General features: G+C 41.9%; 1 protein-coding gene across 2 annotated transcripts in view; it reads right to left on the reverse strand.

Moving 5' to 3' along the window:
* gabrd (gamma-aminobutyric acid type A receptor subunit delta) overlaps positions 1-21,576 on the reverse strand; it is a 46,651-nt gene that overhangs the window by 12,174 nt on the left and 12,901 nt on the right. For both annotated transcript variants that reach the window (XM_068016752.1, XM_068016751.1), the window contains exons 2-6: positions 13,175-13,287; positions 10,122-10,189; positions 2,330-2,550; positions 1,234-1,316; positions 130-267 (exon numbers count right to left, since the gene is read on the reverse strand). In XM_068016752.1, coding sequence (XP_067872853.1) covers positions 130-267; positions 1,234-1,316; positions 2,330-2,550; positions 10,122-10,189; positions 13,175-13,287 — 623 coding nt within the window. The remainder of the gene's footprint in view (positions 1-129; positions 268-1,233; positions 1,317-2,329; positions 2,551-10,121; positions 10,190-13,174; positions 13,288-21,576) is intronic.

A 21,576-nucleotide genomic window follows, 5' to 3' on the forward strand; every position in this document is an offset into this window, starting at 1 on the left:
TATCCAATCTAAAGACCATAAAGAATGGCCGAGATACTGACCATAGTGTCCAGGTGGTGCTAACACCCACAGATACATGTTCATTATTGTACTTCACTGAGTAGCTAATTTGCTGAAATTGGTGCTTACCTGATTTGAAATTCATCATTTCTGTGACAAAGTAATAGTTGGTTATTGTAAACTGAGCCAACTGAATTTGGTCCAGTCCATGTATCTGATCCTGATTGTCTGACCAATTATAAACAATATCGTCTGCTGAATAGCCATCTGGAACAATAAATATCAGATTGGTTTGAATGAAATAGCACACAGAAATGCCATTAGCAAATCTTTGATTTCCTTGTGCAAGATGTGAATATTTTTCATCTGCATATGACTGATTTGGCCAAGAGAACCTATGTATCACTTCAACCCAACAGTCTCACCCTCTTTGTCACACCTTCTGTTCCCTAAATTATCACTAACAATCCAAACCACCCTAACTGGCATTGGGAGTGACCACTTTTTTTACTCTTTTTATCTAACTTCTTTTCAGAGTGGAAAGGGTAGGACTTAAGAGGCAAATCACACGACAGCATTCTTCCGCTGACCTTGGTTAACCAGCCACTTCCGAGTCAGCGATGAAAATATACAAATATAAAGGGAGCTCTCCCATCAGCTAAGGAACATAAATATGTGAGGTATCTGCATATTTATGATGATATCATCTTCCATCAACACAATGATTTTATGATGCATCTTTGTCAGACAAATCAAATAAAATTAATTGCTAATCACCTCTCTGAAATGATTCCCCGGTTCTATAGATTGTCTCAGCTGTTGCACATACTAAAGATAAAATCTGAGCCCTTGTTATGTATAATTACTCAGTGTGTTCATTGAAAGCACAGCAATAAAAATAAATAGCTTCTACTGTGCACATAACTTTCAGTACACCCCTCAATAAGCCTTCGAGATAGCCCTTACTGGTCCTAAAACCCACCCACAAGCACACCCTCATTAGCCCTCTCAAACACTGCACACTAACTCTCAGGTCCACCCCACACTAATCCTCAAGCCCATTCCTCACTAACCATCAAGTATACCCTTCATTACCTCTGTAGTACACCCTTCACTACACCTCCCACTAACCCTCATACAGTTCCTCATTGCTACACGGCTCCCTGCGATGGTATTGCAGAGCAAGATTAACTCTGAAGACAGGAATAATGCTTGGTAATAAAATAAACTCACAACTCTCAAGATCCAGCATGCATTCCTGCTCATCCATTGGGTACTTGGTGAGGTCCATGTCACAAGCAACTGTGGAAGTAATTCTGGCAAAGATAAAACAGACCAGGATTAGACTGTTGATTCTAAGCTGTGATTCATTGTGAGTAATTCCTTGGGGCATCTGTTTATAAATTTGAGTCCATCACACTTCACAGGTCATGCTGTAAAGGTGTCAAAATACAAAGTCAATTCATGCTGGTTCCTTTTGACCACAAACTGGAAATTTGCAAGGAAATGCCATTCTGGAAACTTGCATTCACAATGTTTTGTATAGGCAACAGTTAGATTACATGGACAAGACAAAGTAAATGCAGCTGCACCTTCACAGCAGAATAATACTTTGTCCATTACATGGTAAAATATTCCTGTCGTTATAAAATGGCAAATCATCCAACTTACCATGAGCAACGCAAAAGGAAATGTCCTATTTGTTTATAAATTTCTGTAATTTGCAGTTTAAAAAACAGAACATTGGCTAATAACTTCCACACACAAGTGGTAATTTTACACAACAGTATTGCTAGCTTTGCCCATCGACGAAACATATCAAAAATGCAAGCACACAACAGGCACCATTAATGGTCAGGAAATCGTACACAACATACTAGCAGCACAAATTCATAAAAGTACCCATATAATGCTCTGATTATTGAAACAAACATGTTTATAAAGTTATCCACATATTACAGTGACATAGTAGTTAGCATCGCAGCCTCACAGCTCCAGCGACCCAGGTTTGGTTCTGGGTACTGTCTGTGCGGAGTTTGCAAGTTCTCCCTGTGACTGCGTGGGTTTCCTCCGGGTGTTCTGGTTTCCTCCCACATGCCAAAAACTTGTGAGTTGATAGGTAAATTGGCCATTGTAAAAAGAATTGCCCCTAGTGTAGGTAGGGGGAAGGTGGGGATGTAAGAGGGAAAAATGGGATTAATGTAGGATTAGTATAAATGGGTGATTGATGGTTGGTGCAGACTCAGTGGGCCGAAGGGCCTGTTTTGGTGCTCTATGACTCTTATCTATTTTGGAGTACTAAACTGCTGGAAGATACATTTAATCCAACCTGATGCTGTATAATATGACTCCATCTGGCTGAAGCCTGATAAGTTTGTTTTCCACTGTAACATCGTGAAACCAAGCTGACTTTGCATTCACTATGTAGGTGTCTGGTAACCACAGCTTATCCACAAAACGACTGTCCAAACCCAGGGTCTTGTTAGTGTGGTTGTAAGACAGCCGTTCATCTTTCCAGATCTGACGTAGGAAAACTGTCATTGTGTAGTCCTGACAAAAGGAACAGAAGAAATACTTCAAGGGAGAGTTTCAATTCTCAGTATGATGCTGAATTTATCAGCTATTGGTGCACTTATTTTATAGTGGTTTGATCCTCCTCGACCTTAAGTAATTAAATTCACATCGATGAATTTCAGTTTTGTACAGCATGTTATTAATTACCCATAATTTTTTTACAAATCCCTTATTGGGAACATACATTCTCACAAAGGACAGAAAGAAACATTGTTGAACAAATTAAACAGTAGTTAACAGCACTGGGTATACTCTACTATTTCACTGAAATTTTCCTCTTCAGCCTCAGGCCACTTCAGAAACTTGAAAGTAAAATGCTCATCCTTATATACCTGCCTGCTCTTGTCTAACCCTTAAAGGGGACATCCTTATCCAGGCTGGGGTAAAGCATCTGTCCTTTCCTAGGCCCAGCATGAAGTGCCAGTAGTGGATGCAATTGTATCCTGTGGTGTGGGTCACTTAATTTTTGAAAGGCTTATTCTGACCCTAACAACACTGGACATCAGTAACGTGTTAGCATTACTGACATCCAGTGGTCCTATGGCAGCATTGACAGTAAAATATGACTTCACTTCATTATTAAATACCTTATTTGTTTCTGTCTTCTTCTTTTGGGTGGCACTTCCAACACCCGGTAGAAGTGACACCAGAAGATCACTATGTGGCCTTAAATGGACGAAGACTTGGTGGGACATGTTCCCAACATATTTTCTATCCATGCCCACGAGTTATGCCAGAAAATTGATGCAATTTGAGGAAGATTCTTAGAACTACTGCCTATTTCAAAAGGTTTGGAACATGAGCGAACCTATGGGAAACTGTTGGTATTGTTTACTCAGTAAAACATATTTTGAACAGAATCTTCTAAACCACGTCATTACGGCAGCTACCTCAATTTCGCTGTAATAAAAACAGAAAATGTTGGTAACACTCAGCAGGTCAGGGAGTATCTATGGAGAGATGCTTTTGTTCCCGATTTCTCAGTGTCTGTGCTTTATTTTCAGATAACTTTCCCAAGCACATTTTCAACATGAGGCATTTCGTATACCATTGTTTCAATCTATTCTATAAAGTGTCGAAGCAATTCTTTGCTATATACTGAAATTAACCTGGAATAATTGAATGGATCACAGAATTTTCTGATGGGAATTTGATCACTCTGCACATATCTGTTATTATTAGGGACAAATTCAAATTTTTACAAGTTGCTTAGAAAGTGGAAAATTCGGACCAGGTTGGATTTAGCACTTGGTTCTCAGTTCATCAAGAAAGTCAATATGGTAATCGATTTTCTTGGCATTGATAAATGTTGCCAGTTCTGCCTGCAAAGCTGAAGGATTCTTTAACCTAAAGATAAGCACTGCCAAACACATACTCAGCACAACAGAAAATTGACTTTGTGAAACAATACTTATTTTCCTGATATTATATATAGCCGCTAAATGCATTGCACTGCTGAACTACAAAAAAGTCCCCAGCGAGTTAACATCCGTAGCACTTAAAACAGCCAGAAGCGCTGCACAAATAACAGCCAGGCGCTGCGCAAATGACTACTGGCAACACCTATGCAGTCATATTCAGCTGGCCTCCGACACCGGAAACATCAGAGGAATGTATGATGGCATTAAGAGAGTTTTTGGGCCAACCATCAAGAAGATCGCCCCCCTCAAATCTAAATCTGGGGACACAATCACTGACCAACACAAGCAAATGGACCGCTGGGTTGAGCACTACCTAGAACTGTACTCCAGGGAGAATGTTGTCACTGAGACCGCCCTCAATGCAGCCCAGTCTCTGCCAGTCATGGATGAGCTGGACGAACAGCCAACAAAATCGGAACTCAGTGATGCCATTGATTCTCTAGCCAGCGGAAAAGCCCCTGGGAAGGACGACATTACCCCTGAAATAATCAAGAGTGCTAAGCCTGCCATACTCTCAGCACTCTACGAACTGCTTCGCCTGTGCTGGGACGAGGGAGCAGTACCACAGGACATGCGCGATGCCAATATCATCACCCTCTATAAAAACAAAGGTGACCGCGGTGACTGCAACAACTACCGTGGAATCTCCCTGCTCAGCATAGTGGGGAAAGTCTTCACTCGAGTCGTTTTAAACAGGCTCCAGAAGCTGGCCGAGCGTGTCTACCTTGAGGCACAGTGTGGCTTTCGAGCAGAGAGATCGACCATTGACATGCTGTTCTCCCTTCGTCAGCTACAGGAGAAATGCTGCGAACAACAGATGCCCCTCTACATTGCTTTCATTGATCTCACCAAAGCCTTTGACCTCGTCAGCAGACGTGGTCTCTTCAGAATACTAGCAAAGATCGGATGTCCACCAAAGCTACTAAGTATCATCACCACATTCCATGACAATATAAAAGGCACAATTCAGCATAGCGGCGCCTCATCAGACACCTTTCCTATCCTGAGTGGCGTGAAACAGGGCTGTGTTCTCGCACCTACACTGTTTGGGATTTTCTTCTCCCTGCTGCTCTCACACGCGTTCAAGTCTTCAGAAGAAGGAATTTTCCTTCACACAAGATCAGGTGGCAGGTTGTTCAACCTTGCCCGCCTAAGAGCAAGGACCAAAGTACAGAAAGTCCTCATCAGGGAACTCCGCTTTGCTGACGATGCTGCATTAACATCTCACATTGAAGAGTGTCTGGAGAATCTCATCGACAGGTTTGTGGCTGCCTGCAACGAATTTGGACTAACCATCAGCCTCAAGAAAACGAACATCATGGGACAGGACGTCAGAAATGCTCCATCCATCAATATCGGCGATGACGCTCTGGAAGTGTTCAAGAGTTCACCTACCTGGGCTCAACTATCACCAGTAACCTGTCTCTCGATGCAGAAATCAACAAGCGCATGGGAAAGGCTTCCACTGCTATGTCCAGACTGGCCAAGAGAGTGTGGGAAAATGGCGCACTGACACGGAAAACGAAAGTCCGAGTGTGTCAAGCCTGTGTCCTCAGTACCTTGCTCTACGGCAGCGAGGCCTGGACAACGTATGTCAGCCAAGAGCAACGTCTCAATTCATTCCATCTTCGCTGCCTCCGGAGAATCCTTGGCATCAGGTGGCAGGACCGCAACTCCAATACAGTAGTCCTCGAGGCGGCCAACATCCCCAGCTTATACACACTACTGAGTCAGCGGCGCTTGAGATGGCTTGGCCATGTGAGCCGCATGGCAGGATCCCCAAGGACACATTGTACAGCGAGCTCGCCACTGGTATCAGACCCACCGGCAGTCCACCGCTTTAAAGACGTCTGCAAACACGACATGAAGTCCTGTAACATTGATCACAAGTCGTGGGAGTCAGTTGCCAGCGATCGCCAGAGCTGGCGGGCAGCCATAAAGGCGGGGCTAAAGTGTGGCGAGTCGAAGAGACTTAGCAGTTGGCAGGAAAAAAGACAGAAGCGCAAGGGGAGAGCCAACTGTGTAACAATCCCGACAACCAATTTTTTCTGCAGCACCTGTGCAAGAGTCTGTCACTCTAATATTGGCCTTTATAGCCACTCCAGGCGTTGCTCCACAAACCACTGACCACCTCCAGGCGCTTATCCATTGTCTCCCGAGACAAGGAGGCCAAAGAAGAAGAATATCAAATTTATGTAGCATTGCCACTCCACATTAAGAGGATCAGCATCGGAAACAAGTCCTGCCTGAAATGGACTAATTAAGCAACAGGAGGCCTCTTGAAAGCTGTTCCTACTGTGCCTATGACTCATTGAACTGAGATCGGTACTGCAGATCTCAGAGAACTGGTATTGCCATATGCTAAATGGCAGAGATCAGAGTGGGGCAGACTGTGGCTTGAGTTTTAACGTATGCTTTGTTGTTGATGAATATAAATTGAAAACATTACTAACCAATGTCTCCACAGCATTAATAAGTAATAAGTCAAATAAATTAACTTTTATTTAAGAAAAAAAAGCTTTTCATGTTTGGTTTAGATTTCAGAAGTTTCTGGACAGTCCTTTCGTAAGATGACTGTCTGGTCCACAGCCCTTGCTAGTTTATCAGCTGTAGCTCAGTTGGTGGCACTCTTATCTTGGGTCAGAAGGCTGTTGGTTCAATTCCCACTCCAGGATCTGAGCACAAAAATCAAGGCTGACATTCCAGTACAGTACTGAGGGAGTGCTGCACTGTCAGAGGTGCTGTCTTTCAGATGAGATGTTATACCCAGGCCCTGTCAGCCCTCTCAGGTGAATGTAAAAGATCCCATATTTTGAAGAAGAGCAGAGTGTTCTCCCTGGTGTCCTGGTCAATATTTATCCTTCTGTCAACATCACAAAAACAGATTATCTGGTCATTATCACTTTGCTGTTTGTGGGAGTTTACTGTGCGCAAATTGGTTGCTGCGTTGCCTACCTTATCAACAGTGACTACACTTCAAAAGCAATTCATTGGCTATAAAGTGCTTTGAGATGCTCTGAGGTTGTGAAAGGTGCTGTATAAATGCAAGTTTTTATTTTATATTTTAGCATTCCTTGCATTGGGTTATCAGTTTTGTTTTAAGTTCCTGTTTTAAGCTAAACATACCCGTGCAGAAGAAGTGAACAAGATAGATAAATGGGTTAAAAAAAAAATCACTGTATAGGAACTGTTGCTATGGGGCTAGGATCAGAGAACAGGCAGCTATTTTGATTTTTTTGAATGGAAGGCTGTGTTAAACTCTACAGTAGAATCCATTTGCCAGTTTATACTGATTCAGCCATGTGGATGATCTTTTCAGAATGTTGGATGTTATAGTCTGTTAATAGAGAATTATTTGGCAAGGCTGTTGATAAACGGGAACACTGTTTGTGAAGTTTAATCCCTACAATCAAAGTTCAGCACCTTAACAAGACACAAGTAAACCTGTTTTTTCTTTTATTTATTTTTTTTATTATAAACTGTCTCCAACCTAGTTGTGTTGATCAGGCACTTTGTAACTGTGGTTCTGAAAAGCCCTTTTTACTGGTTATCACGTGTCAATCAAGAGGCCACGGCCAAGATAACAGAAGCATTTAAATCTTCCAATCCATATACTAGAAACCAGCACAGGCACATATCTCCAATGTAGTGTCTACCACCTGCAAGAAACTTGCCATCAAGAATTGTGGTGCATGATTTTATAACCATTAATTTAAATGAATTTAAAATCATGCATAGCGCACATCTGAATTACTGATAGGAGATCCTGGCAGGCAGGACTCACTGGTAGGAGCACAAGATTAGATAAGTTATTCCTGAAGTGGAAACGAACAACAAAGCTTGGCCATGACACAGGTACATTCCTCATTAATGCACATTGAGCTACGTTTTCAGGCCATAATCTATCTCTCAAAAACAATATTGCAGCTGGACATTGCATCCAGATTTGATGGACATCATAGGAGACATAAACCTGCACATTAGAAATTACCTCTTACCTGAAACAGGTTGGCCTCCATCTGCTCATCTCAGTGCCCGTGAAATGGACACTATGTGGCCGAATTTCTGGGCCATTGCGTCACAGTCCAAAGATAAAACTGGCAAATAACAGGAAGGCACAGGATAGAGTTCATGATATTCGGTAACTCACTCCATTGGAGAAGATTTCTTCTATGTCTTCAGTGCAGTGAAATTGTAAATGTGTTCCTTATAAACGTGTTTACAGTCTAACTACAGTTAGTGCAAAGAGCATATCCTCCCACATGTGAGGAAGCTGTCATAGCTTAGTATATGAGAGAGTTTAGAAGGCACTAGGGATGTGGAGATTAGGAGGGAGTATAGAACTACTGCTACATAGCATATAAATCATATATTATGTTAATGTGTCCATACACCCTGATTATGCATGAACACAGAATAGTTCATGTAATGACAGTACAGTACCTAAACAGACAAGTGCTCTTGTGTCCTCAAAATGTATCACATAATAAACAAGAGGAACCTAGTGTACCCAAAGCTGCACCTAAGGAGCACTAAACACTTAAGCATTAACTGTGGCCACTTCCACTTCAAGCATGGACCAGCACAGATATGCAAATTATAAACCAAGTCAACAGTCCTGTTGGGAAACAAGCACACGATGAGGTATGGCGCACAGGTGAGGAAGGGAAATCAGTGGTGGTTTATGAGTGACCGTCTGGTACAGATGGATGCTCAAATTTCTGAGTGTTAATACTGAATTGTCTGGGGAGACAGACTTGGTTCATCTGCCTGCACATAATGTCCGTTACAAGTTGTAAGTACTATCAAATTCACTGCTGACTTTCACAGAAGTTTTGCTGACTTCAGAAGCCCCACATAGCAAATACAGCCAATGAAAAATGTACATTACCATAGTCCAATAGCTTGTTCAAGGTTTAGGTTCATACATGTATATCCTGTATCTTCAGGGTGAGGGCAAACTGGAGGGAAGCTAACGTACTGTTAGAACTAAGAAGAAAGAACTTGCATTTATGTAGCACCTTTCACGTCCTCAGTATATCTCAGCCAATTAACTACTTTTGATGTGTTGCCACAATTGTTTTGTAAGTAAATATGGTTGCCAATTTGCACAAAGTAAGGTCAGCAAACAACACATGAGATAAATAACCAGATAATTTGCTTTGGTGCTTTGGCCAGAACACCAAGAGCACTGTTATCTGCTCCTCAAGTTAAAAGACACAGTGAAGTTTCTTTGTTGCACGTTCATAGATGTTGTGTTATCTGTCCCAAAGTAAAACTTGGATCATTCACCAGGAAGCAGCTGTTTCATCAGGCCTTATTATATTGCCATTTCCCACAAAGACAATTTATATAGAAAAAAAGCGAGAAATACATTACTAAAGATGAGGATAAACAGAGCTCTATCAGTTATTCATTCTGAAGCTGACAATTTAAATGATGCTTTCTGGGTTCTCATTCCTATCTCCAGAGGTTGAAAAATTATCTCACTCATTGTCTTAAAGAAAAAAGAACATGTTGTAATATATATTAGTAAATCAAAACCATACAAAATACAGCAGACTGTCTATATAACACTTATTTTAAAAGCTTCACAAGGTAGCACATTATGGTGAAAGGCATGTAACGGGGAGGATATTTATATTGCTTCCCTATTGGTAATGTAGCCTTTAACAAAGCGTCATATCAAAGATTGGAGCATAGATTAGGGAGCGTTCGAGACTCATTTACTTTCATTACCTGGCACATGCATTGGAATGTAATAATGTCTGTCCTAATCCTCTCATTATCTTTTTCATTTTTGTACGATGCTTTATTTAGAATAACGGTAATAGTGTATATTAACCAGATTCAGACACAGCTTAGACATAAAGTCCACCCACCATGGCAAACGATAGTGTTACTACAGGGTTTGAGAAACTTCTGTTCCTCACATAGGGTTGCCTCTTTGCCAACACAGGCTTTGTTTCACAAGCATAGGGACTTGTACTTACTCAGAACACTTGTATTGCAGACCCTGGTTTATTTTGTTATGTTAACATGACAACACACCAGGCAGTAAACAGGACTAAAGTTGAATGTAAGTATCACATACATCTTTTTAAACAAGGAAAGAGCAAACAGTACCATATTAGCTTCTGATATATGGTCAATACTGGCAACTTCTATAGCCAAAGCTACGTTCAAAGGAGGCCCTGTATAAACAAAAGTACAAAATCAGTAAATAAAGGACTTTTAAGAAAAATATTCATACATTATGGGATTTGACTTAAATTAATGTTAAACCGCATAACATATTATCTATGTTTTATCTCCTATTACTCCCACAAACCCATCATACAGCAACATCACAGTGACCTGGAAGAAGCTGAATATTTGTGACAATTAAATTGAGCATATATATTACTATAGATGATAAATATTTATATCTGAACTACAGCGATTAGATTGGTCTGATCATTAACAATTTTGGCGTGGCGTGTACACATGAATCCAATGTCTGTATGCTGCCAGCTCACAATCCTTCTCAACTGGTGTTTCACATTATTTCGTGAGCTAGCAAATAAAACTAAAGCCTATATTCCCTTTGTGTTTGCTGTATTTTTCTTCATTTTTTCCCCCTCATCTCCTGAGGTGCTGCCGTGTGCTTGGGTACTGTTCATTGACATCTGCTACTCTTCTGTCTCTCTTGCCCAAGTGGTCATTCTTTATGTGTGAACCAGGGCAGCAAGTGCCTCCTGGCTTTTTTTCATGGAGTTGGATATTGGAGTTAACCTGATCTTGTCCTCATCCAATGACCATACATAGAAACACGAGTAAGTCATTCAGCCTCTTGAACCTGCTCTGCCATCCTATTAGATCATAACTGATCTGCACCTCAGCTCTATTTACCTGCCTTTGCTCTATACCTTGATACCCTTATCTATCACAACACAGTCTTGAAAATTTCAATTTACCCAGCATCCAGCCTTTTATGGGGGGAAAAGTTCAAGATTTCCACTACCTTTTGTGTGAAAAAGTGCTTCCCAATTTATTTCTTAAAATGGCCCAGCTCTAATTTTAAAATTCATCCTCCACCTGAGGAAATAGTTCATCTGTATCTACATGGCTGAATGCTTTTATCATTTTAAATGCCTCGATTATATCACCCCAAACCTTAGAAAATAAAACAGCAAGATCTCATTTTGTAACATTTTATGTCAAAGCCAATAGATTCAGTTTTGTAAAGTGCTTTTTCCCTGGGTCAGAACCTGTCATAAATCATATACAGCACAGAGCGGCACACAGAGTGAATGTCAGAGAGGTAACAGTGCTCTAGCTACACTCACAGATTGGAACTCTTACAATAACACACTATGCATAGAGTTCCAGGTAATTCGTTATCATGAGGGTTCACTGTGTTGCATTTTAGTGAGATGAGAGAATTTGATTTCAATGTTTTCCCTATTGTGTTGTGCCAAGTTGACTAGAAATTATCTTTGTTGGATTTCAGTATCAGTTCCAGAGAAAAGGATGCATCAAATTCCATTGGAGCTTCCCTGCAGTCTAACTGAATTCTGTTAATTGTTTTACAATAAGTAGTCTGTCTCAAAATAAACATTTGTTAACTAATAGTACAGGAACTGAAAGCAGATTGAGAGGCTTCATCAAGATGAAGCTGATAATTTTCAATTTTAACAACAGGTGGTGGTGGTCGTGGCTGGAGAACCAACAGTATTGATTGGCTGGCTGTTATACACCAAACCCAATTTGCCTCACCACTGACTGGAATAGAAACAGAAATCAAGTGTGGCCAATCGAATACCATGACTTTTCCACATCTAATGATGTTGCAATTTAACACCGCCCCCCCCACCCCCCCCCCCCCCACACAATGTCTCTGTTCCTATGAAATGCTACTCGTGTCAGATTATGTCATTCCATTTTAAATTTATTCCTTACTTTTAGTAAGTTTCTTCAGCCTCATAAATGGATCTCTGTGCAACAGCCTCTGTTTCTCTGCAGTCTGCTCCCAGACCTCCTCGGTAAAGACCAATAGGAGACTGTACCAACCTGCCTGGTCATTGATTTTTCCAATTTTCATGCTAGAAATTGTCTAATTTCTGCACTACTCTGCCAATTCCCAACATTACATTTGAGATTGGGAACTTGTGTGTTAGGAGTTACAAGGAATGAAATCCAATAGCGACAGGAGCTCAAAGAGAGCAGCAGTGGCTCTACTGCCCAGTTATACCTGCCAGGAAATCAAGCAGAGTGTTTAACAGGGGCTGATCTTTACCTTTGTATTGGTGAAGTTCAGGATGCTTTGTACAAGATCATGACCATTTCCTACCATCTCTTATAAATGAATAAATATAATTTCCCTAATAACTGAATTAGTAAAAACACTAGCCTGTGTGGGATTGAGTTTTGCCTGCCAAAGAGGTCCTAGATTTAATCTCGCATCTGTGCTGTTATTTAAACTCAGTTCAGTATATTATCATTGGTGAAAGAAGGAAATAAATCAACCAGGATCCCTAATCTTGACTGCTATCCAGTGAAAGTGCAGATACATTGCTGTTGGGAGACAAAATAGTTGGATGTGCTGTGAAGTGTTGTTACGTTACCAACTTCAGGAGAAGGGGAAAGAAAAGAAATGAGCAACAGGGTTCGTAACATATGGTTCCAAGGCTTCCAGTTCAAAAGCGTTAAAATGATGCAGATAGCAATTGTGCATAATTACACCAACCACTGGTGAAAAAGTCCAAGAAGCTTATTCAGGGTTGTATTGTTCACAGCTGTTTGGGATTTCCAGAACTGTTGCTAATTTATCTTCTTCACATTGTAATAATGTTTGTCTTATTAAATTGTCCATAAAGAGTCAAATATGTGAACTACACAGTATGGGGCAATTTTATCAGTTCAGTGCAGCCAGTGGAAAGTTTCACCACTTACAACACAAATTGGAAATTCAGGTACACACTGTCCATGATTTTCTGAAGATTAATGATCAGAAAATTATGGGCCATGCAAGCCCAAACTTCCAATTTGTGCTGCCAATGCAAGGTTTCCGTCAGCAAAGTGATCTCATTAAATTACCCCTATTTTAAGTGCCTTTATATAACTTTTCAGTAGAATATTATCAGTTCTAGAGTGTACATGTACTATTATTCTACTTGTCTTTGTTTTGTTGGGCTTACCTCCTATTCCTGGTCGAAAGTTCCGAGCGTATCCCTTCATTAAATCATCCAGGTTTGGTAACCAGGAAATTTCTATATCAGTGGTTATATACTCCCCGAGATCAGTCATTGCCCTGTTTTAAAAAATGGTTTATTTAAGGTTACAGAGTCAGTTTAACTTCAAAGCAATGATGTGGTAAAATGCAACCAACATTCCACTGATGGCTCATCTGGCAAGGCAGCATGTAGTTAAGCCATAGGTCTTAGGTTCTAAGCTGATTTCAGCAAGGCCTCAGTGCCTCTGAGATACAGAAGGGAAATTCAGGCGAGAGTTCCCATTCTTACTTTCAACCTTGCTGTCAAGTGAGGGTGAAGCTGCTGCTATGTAATATATGCTGAAACTGTTACTATTGAGCTGAAACATAAAATCATAGAATAGCACAGAAGGAGGCTGATGGGTCTGTGCCAGCTCTCTACAAGAGCAATTTAACTAGTCCCACTCATGGAGTCATTTATGGCAAAGAAGGAGGCCATTCGGTCCATCAGGTCCATGTTGGCTCTCCGCAGAGCAATGCAGTCAGTCTCACTCCCCCACCCTTTCCCCGTAGCCCCACAAGTTTTTTCCCTTCAGATAATTATCCAGTTCCATTTTGAAAGTCATGATTGAATCTGCCTCCACCACGTTCCAGATCCTAACCACTCGCTGCACAGAAAAGTTTTTCCTTATGTCGCCTTTAGTTCTTTTGCCAATCACTTTAAATCTGTGTCCTCTGCTTTATGACCCTTTTGCCAATGGGAACAGTTTCTTTTTACCAAAGGGTCAAATTCACAGCACCATAGGACTGGCATGTATATTAGTTCCAGTTGGGAGCATCTGAGTTGGAGACAATGAAAGATAATTTGACATTCCTTGAGACCATGCCCATTTATTGCTGTTGTGATCATATTTCTGACCAAATAAGAATAGTGGGCTCTGTTCTTTGAGGTGGCAGGGGGTTGGGGTCAGTAAATTCTTATTAAAAGCTGACACTAGGGCAAGGCAGGTTAAAAAAAAGAAATAGAGGCATCAAAAAGGCAATCTGCTTTTGGGAAATAGGAAATAGTTGCAAAATACAGGAGCATGGAGGGAAAGGAAGTTCTGCCCCAGGACCGTTTTATTTAGGTTAAGTGAGACAACTCGCAACATGCATCTTCATTGTTTTAACATGAAGCCAAGTTCCATTAATTGAGCTATGAAAATCTGATTCTAACTATACTCTGTACATGCACCTGACTGTGGAATAAAGCAGCTTATGGTTCAAACCAAACTTTGGCTCATTTAGTTTAATTTGGCCTCCCTTGAGAGAAGTTGAAGGAATACACTTGCAGAAGACAGAGATCTGGTCTAGATTACAAACCAATTTCATAGTCACATTCCTGGATCACAGTATCATACAAGTAAATATAGGCCAATGGGAGTCAACTCCCATAAAGGCCTCTCAGACTACTTACAGGAATCGGGTCCCTTTCAGAACAAGACTGGCTGCATTGTTGGGGGCGAATGGAGTGGTAAGGCCACTGACCCCATTTTTGAGGCTGTTACTGCTCCATTACGATGGGTGAAATCGATTAAAATCAACCTCAATTAGCGTAGCTGAGGGAGTCAGTTCTAGTTTCTCTCCATCAACTTGACTCCACATTATCAGTGCACAGCCATTATTGTGCTGAAACTGGATGAATATGTGCAAATATAAAAACACCTTGACTGAGTGTTTTCCAGCATTAAATTATTCAGGGATGACTGAGTCAACCTGCAGTCAGTCACACTCCCAACTTCTATGGGAGTTCTGATGAAAGGTCATTGATCATTGGGGTGGCACAGTGGCGCAGTGGTTAGCACCGCAGCCTCACAGCTCCAGTGACCCGGGTTCCGTTCTGGGTACTGCCTGTGTGAAGTTTGCAAGTTTTCCTTGTAACTGCGTGGGTTTCTGCCAGGTATTCCGGTTTCCTCCAACAGCCAAAGACTTGTAGGTTGATAGGTAAATTGGCAATTGTAAATTGCCCCTGTGGTAGGAGAATGGTGGGGATGTGGTAGGGAATATGGGATTAATGTAGGATTAGTATAAATGGGTGGTTGTTGGTTGGCACAGACTCAGTGGGCCAAAAGGGCCTGTTTCAGTGTTGTATCTCTCTATAACTCGATCTGAAATATTAACACTTTCTCCCTCCACAGATACTGCCAGACCTGCTGAGTGTTTCCAGCATTTGCAGCCGCTCACTACTGCTCTAATTCAACTGCTGTGTGACCATATCTTAAATCTTATATTATACTGATTAAAAAGCCTTTTGCTATTGAAGATTCTTCTCCATTTAAAGAGCAGAAGGCAACCTCGATTATTACACTCAGAGATGTGGACGCATCAATGTAACTGATACCCTTACTTTTACAATGACATACAGTGAAGTATATATTAATTTACAGTGGAGCACACAATACTGCATATATTTTATTGTGAAACACCATACTGAGTATATTATTTAACAATTGTGTACAGCTAAAGTATTATCTCCAAAGTGGTCTTACGTTTAATAATAAAATTATTTGTAAAATAATCAGTCATTTTAACAGTACAGAAGTGCTCTGTCAAAGCTAGAACTGTATAATTGCAAGAGTTATTTTACTGTTTGCAGTATTTACTTCTGTATTTTACTTCTTTGGTAAGTGTCTGCATTAATTGTATCGGAAAGCTTTTGGTCGCCTGTCATTTTAATTCTGTGCCCCACTCCCACTCTGACCTCCCTATCCTCAGACTTCTACACTGTTCCAATGAAGCCCAAAGAAAGCTTGAGGAACAGCACTTCATCTTTTGATTAGGCATTTTAAAGCCTTCTAGATTCACCATTGAGTTCAGCAATTTCAGATCATAAACACTGCTTCCATTTTTTCGGGCAGTAGGTGTTGGTAATGATTCTGTTTTCCCGTTTACACCCCCTATAGACCCACCTTTTGTTCTCCTGTCCCATTAGCAGTCCCTTTTGCCTTGCACAATCATCTCTTTTGTCATTTAATCTCTCCTGCCTCCGGCCCTATCACAGACCTTCCCTTTTGTCCTTCCCTCCACTCTCCCCTTTCCCTGCCTCTGTACTTGCTTAAAGCCTGTTACATTTCTAACTATTCCCAGTACTGATGAGAGGTGATAGATCTGAAATGTTGGGCTGGATTTTACCAAGCCCCGACTTCGGGCTCCGAGGCTGGGATGGTGGGGGGCGGTCGGGGGGGGGGGGTGTGGGCGGCTGCCAAGTAGATAGTTCTGGCAGAGGCCGCCATGAAGGCTGATACAGGAAGAGCCCGGCCCGATCCTCCCGGCAGTGGCGAGGCTCTGTGGCGGCCACCCCACCACTGGGCGACAGGACCTCAATTTCAATATTTAAATCAATGACATGAATACATTTAAATGAACTTACCCTCAATCTTTCAGGCCCACCACAATCTTCAGAGCAGCGACTGGCAGTCCCGCACCTTCAATTCCCTGTCTGAGGAAAGCCGGCGTGACATTGTTGGGGAGGGGGTGGAGTTAAGATTTCCGGTGTTGAGGGGCTGCGGGGAATGGAGTCAAATAAACGTAATGAGGGTAGGGGATGGTGGGAAGGGGTGAACTTTAAATTTTGAGTCTGGTGGGGCAGAAGGTCAGATTTAAAAGGAAAGTGTTTTGGGGGAAAGCACAAATAGTTAATGCAATTGTTATTGGGGGGTGGAAAGAGGTGTTAGTATTTTATTTGCTAAATTTTTGGGGGATGTATCTTTAAAAGTTTAAATATGCCGGCAGGGCTGGCTGCTCTTTAAAAATGGCGCCAACGCCTGCGCACAGGCAGCTGACGCCATTGCCAGCAGACAGCCCGCCCCCTCCACATGATTGGGTGGGGCGGGCCACCCGGGCTATTGAAATGAGCCGCCATGCGGGGGATTGTGGTGGCTCTGCAGCGTTGCCGTTTGTTGAGCCCGCCGTTGAGAGCGGCAGCGAGTTCTTACACTCCAGCCCGTTAACTCTGTTTCTCGCTTCAAAGGTGCTGCCTCACCTGCTGAGTGTTTCCACTATTTTCTGTTTTTATTTGTACCTAAAAAGCATGTTGTTTTAAATAAATAATTTATCTTTGCTTTTCATTATTTCAATGTCATGTTTACAGACAGTTCAAAATTATTGCCATTTATTTCGATGTTACAAGCAACTTTTGTTTCGAAGGAGTCTGCTGTAGCTCTGAGGTTTGACTGCAGCAGTGAATTTGTTTCTAGATAGTATAATTAATGTTACTAGTGTTATGACCAGGTGAGAAAAGGTATCTAGGGGTCCCTCCCAGCCTTCAACTGGTCTTGCTTTAACAGGGTTTATTTTTAAACACACTGTTTTTAGCTCCCCTTTGGTGAATCCTTTTTCACCGCTTTCCAATTATAAGGCAAAGAAACCAGCACAAACAGGCTTTCTTAGGTTTAAAGAATAAAAGTTGACATTTTTAAAACTTGAACTTAAACTTAAACTCTAATTCGATTGACGCCTACGGATACACAGCATGCCCACGCTAGCATGCATACGTGATACACACATGCAAATAGAGACCAAAAAGAGCAGAAGAAAAATAAAGTGGCAACATTTGAGGCAATATCTGAAGAGTTTTTGTTACGGTTCTTCGAGCTCACTGTGGAGTCCTTGATCGTAGGTAAATCTTGCTTTTCGTTGGGGCCCGGTATTCTTTTTAAACCTCGTTTGCTGTAGGAGACTTTTCTCTCTTGGGGTTCATGTGTCTTCAGTGGATTCAGAGACATGTGAGAAAGAGATGGGAGCAGACTGGAGAGATCTTCTCAGTCCAGGTGCAAACAGTCTTTCTCTGAGTTCAAACTCTCTGTGGCCAGTTCAAAAGAAAACCCTGGAACAGCCAGTTAGTCATGTGACCAGTTGGTCTAACCAGTCCTGGCCTTTGTGGATTGTACCCTCCTTAGCAGGCCCTGGAATGCACTTCCTCACCTTCCATGTCTGTTAGTATGCAAATGTTTTTTTTCCAGCAACAGCTGATCTGTTTAACAAGTCATTTCCTCGCTCCAACAACAGTTAGAAATCAATGTTCATGACAAAATTGATGTGCTTCATTCTTGGCAGGTGGGGGCCTAGCATGACACTAGGAATATACATTATAAGTCATGTGACTTAGTACTATATACAATTTCCCACAAAGTTCATTTGTTAATTCTGCACTGTCTTGCAATTTAAAATGTACAGTATTCTCCCTTGCAGAGTGTATTCATATGAAATAGGCATCTATTTGTCTTGGGATCTTTGACTCATCAATATTTTACCATAGAAGCAACTTGAAAGAGATATGTCAGCTTGAAAATACTTTTCACTTCTGAAGATCCCGTCGTTTTCTATAACAGTTACATTTCCTAAGAATCCAATTATTTTCTCATTTCAGGAACACATCTCTAAGAAATATGTGGATGTGATTTAACAGTCCTGAAGGCGGGCTCTGTATGAAATATTGACTTGTTCTCGCCACAGATTCTGACTGACCTACCATGTGTTTCCAGTCATTAACTCAGTTCAATATCCTACCCAAAAGACAGCACATCTGACAATGCAGCTCTCCCTCAGTACTACACTGTAGTGTTAGGCTGGATTTTGTGCTTGAGTCTCTCAAGTGGGACTAGGAACTCACAACCTATTAATTAAGAGATAAAAGAGCTACCACTGATCCATGGTTCACACCTCTCACAGCCCTAGGACCTTCCAAAGTCAATGAAATGAATTTGAAGTGTAATCACTGTCGCAATGTAGGAAATTACTCAACATATAAAAGGTTTCGCAACTTTTAGTAATTGTTGCCATTGATTGTGTCAAGTCAACCATTTTTAGTCAATTAAAAATTACATTTTTCAACTTATTAGTATATATCTATTCCTAAATGGAAACACCACTACAATTTCATGAAATGTTGCAGTGTTATAGATAATAACAGAATCTTCAGAACCCATTTTTAAAGACTGCAGAGATGAGAAATACTTTCAAATTGATATCTCTTTCAAGTTGCTTGCCTGTTATGACACTGATGAATCGTCGATTCCTTGACAATAATATCTTCTTCTTTGGCCTCCTTGTCTCGAGAGACAATGGGTAAGCACCTGGAGGTGGTCAGTGGTTTGTGGAGCAGCGCCTGGAGTGGCTATAAAGGCCAATTTTAGAGTGACAGACTCTTCCACAGGTGCTGCAGATAAAATTGTTTGTCGGGGCTGTTACACAGTTGGCTCTCTTCTTGCGCTTCTGTCTTTTTTCCTGCCAACTGCCAAGTCTTTTTGACTCGCCACACTTTAGCCCCACCTTTATGGCTGTCCGCCAGCTCTGGTGATCACTGGCAACTGACTCCCACGACTTGTGGTCAACGTCACAGGACTTCATGTCGCGTTTGCAGACGTCTTTAAAGAGGAGACATGGATGGCCGGTGGGTCTGATACCAGTGACGAGCTCGCTGTACAATGCGTCCTTGGGGATCCTGCCATCTTCCATGCGGCTCACATGGCCAAGTCCTCTCAAGCGCCGCTGGCTCAGTAGGGTGTATATGCTGGGGATGTTGGCCACCTCAAGGACTTCTGCGTTGGAGATATGGTCCTGCCACCTGATGCCAAGGATTTTCCGGCGGCAGCGAAGATGGAATGAGTTGAAACGTCGCTCTTGGCTGACATACGTTGTCCAGGCCTCGCTGCTGTAGAGCAAGGTATTGAGGACACAGGCTTGATACACTCGGACTTTTGTGTTCCGTGTCAGTACGCCATTTTCTCACACTCTCTTGGCCAGTCTGGACATAGCAGTGGAAGCCTTTCCCATGCGCTTGTTGATTTCTGCATCGAGAGACAGGTTACTGGTGATAGTTGAGCCTAGGTAAGTGAACTCTTGAACCACTTCCAGAGCGTGGTCGCCAATATTGATGGATGGGGCATCCTGTCCTGTCCCATGATGTTCATTTTCTTGAGGCTGATGGTTAGGCCAAATTCGTTGCAGGTAGCTGCAATCCTGTCGATGAGTCTCTGCAGACATTCTTCTGTGTGGGATGTTAATGCAGCATCGTCAGCAAAGAGGAGTTCCTTGATGAGGACCTTCCGTACTTTGGTCTTCGCTCTAAGATGGGCAACGTTGAACAACCTGCCATCTGGAGGAAAATTCCTTTTACTGAAGGCTTGAACGCATAAGACAGCAATAGCGAGAAGATCCCAAACAGTGTAGGTGTGAGAACACAGCCCTGTTTCACACCGCTCAGGATAGGAAAGGGGTCTGAAGAGGCACCGCTATGCTGAATTGTGCCTTTCATATTGTCATGGAATGAGGTGATGATACTTAGTAGCTTTGGTGAACATCCGATCTTTGCTAGTATTCTGAAGAGACCACATCTGATGACGAGGTCAAAGGCTTTGGTGAGAGCTATGAAAGCAACGTAGAGGGGCATCTGTTGTTTGCGGCATTTCTCCTGTAGCTGGCGAAGGGAAAACAGCATGTCAATGGTGGATCTCTCTGCTCGAAAGCCGCACTGTGCCTCAGGGTAGACATGCTCAGCCAGCTTCTGGAGCCTGTTTAAAACGTCTCGAGCGAAGACTTTCCCCACTAATAATAATCACATACTGCAAAAATGTAATCAGTAATTAATCGTAACTACTTCTGCTCATCACAAAATATCAGCTGATATTGGGACTGTATAGAAGCCAGATTCTAAAAAATGACTAGAGGTGCATTCACACTCTGACTAAAGAGATGGTGTGAAACAGTTCACTTTGCTCTGATGCTTCAGCAACAAAGCTTGAATGCAACACAGGGCCCATCCTGACACCTGAATGAAACTGAAGGAGACTCCCTGGAGGTGGTAGTTTTACTCTTCTTCACCTGTGAGTCAGTCAGGCCTCGATACTTAAAGTAGTCTCCATGTTTGGTGTTGGTCCCAGCTTTACACCATTGCTAAAGTTGAGGTGAGTGAATGTAACCCAAAAACTCGAATTGGTATATTTCATTAAAAAAAAGCTTTAAGATTCTAAGAAATGTATCAATAATACATAATTGATTTTCCCAACTAAGGACTCTCTTCTCTGAGTTTGAATAAAAGCACAGACCAAATTTGCACATGATTAATACTTTAGTTAACTCCTTTTCAAATCCCCCATGGCCTCGTCCCTCCCTATTTCTGTAATGTCCTCCAGCCCCTCAACCCTCTAAGATATCGCACTCCTCTAATTTTGGCCTCTTGGGCATCCCAAATTTTAATCGCTTCACCATTGGTGGCCATGCCTTCAGCTTCCTGGGACCCTAACCTCTGGAATTCCTCCCCATCTCTCTATTTGTCTTTCCTCCTTTAAGATACTCCGTAAACTCTACCTCTTTGACCATCCTTTTGGCCAGCTGCCCAAATATTGCCTT

This window comes from Heterodontus francisci, chromosome 37 (assembly GCF_036365525.1).
Source record: "Heterodontus francisci isolate sHetFra1 chromosome 37, sHetFra1.hap1, whole genome shotgun sequence".
Lineage (NCBI taxonomy): Eukaryota > Metazoa > Chordata > Chondrichthyes > Heterodontiformes > Heterodontidae > Heterodontus > Heterodontus francisci.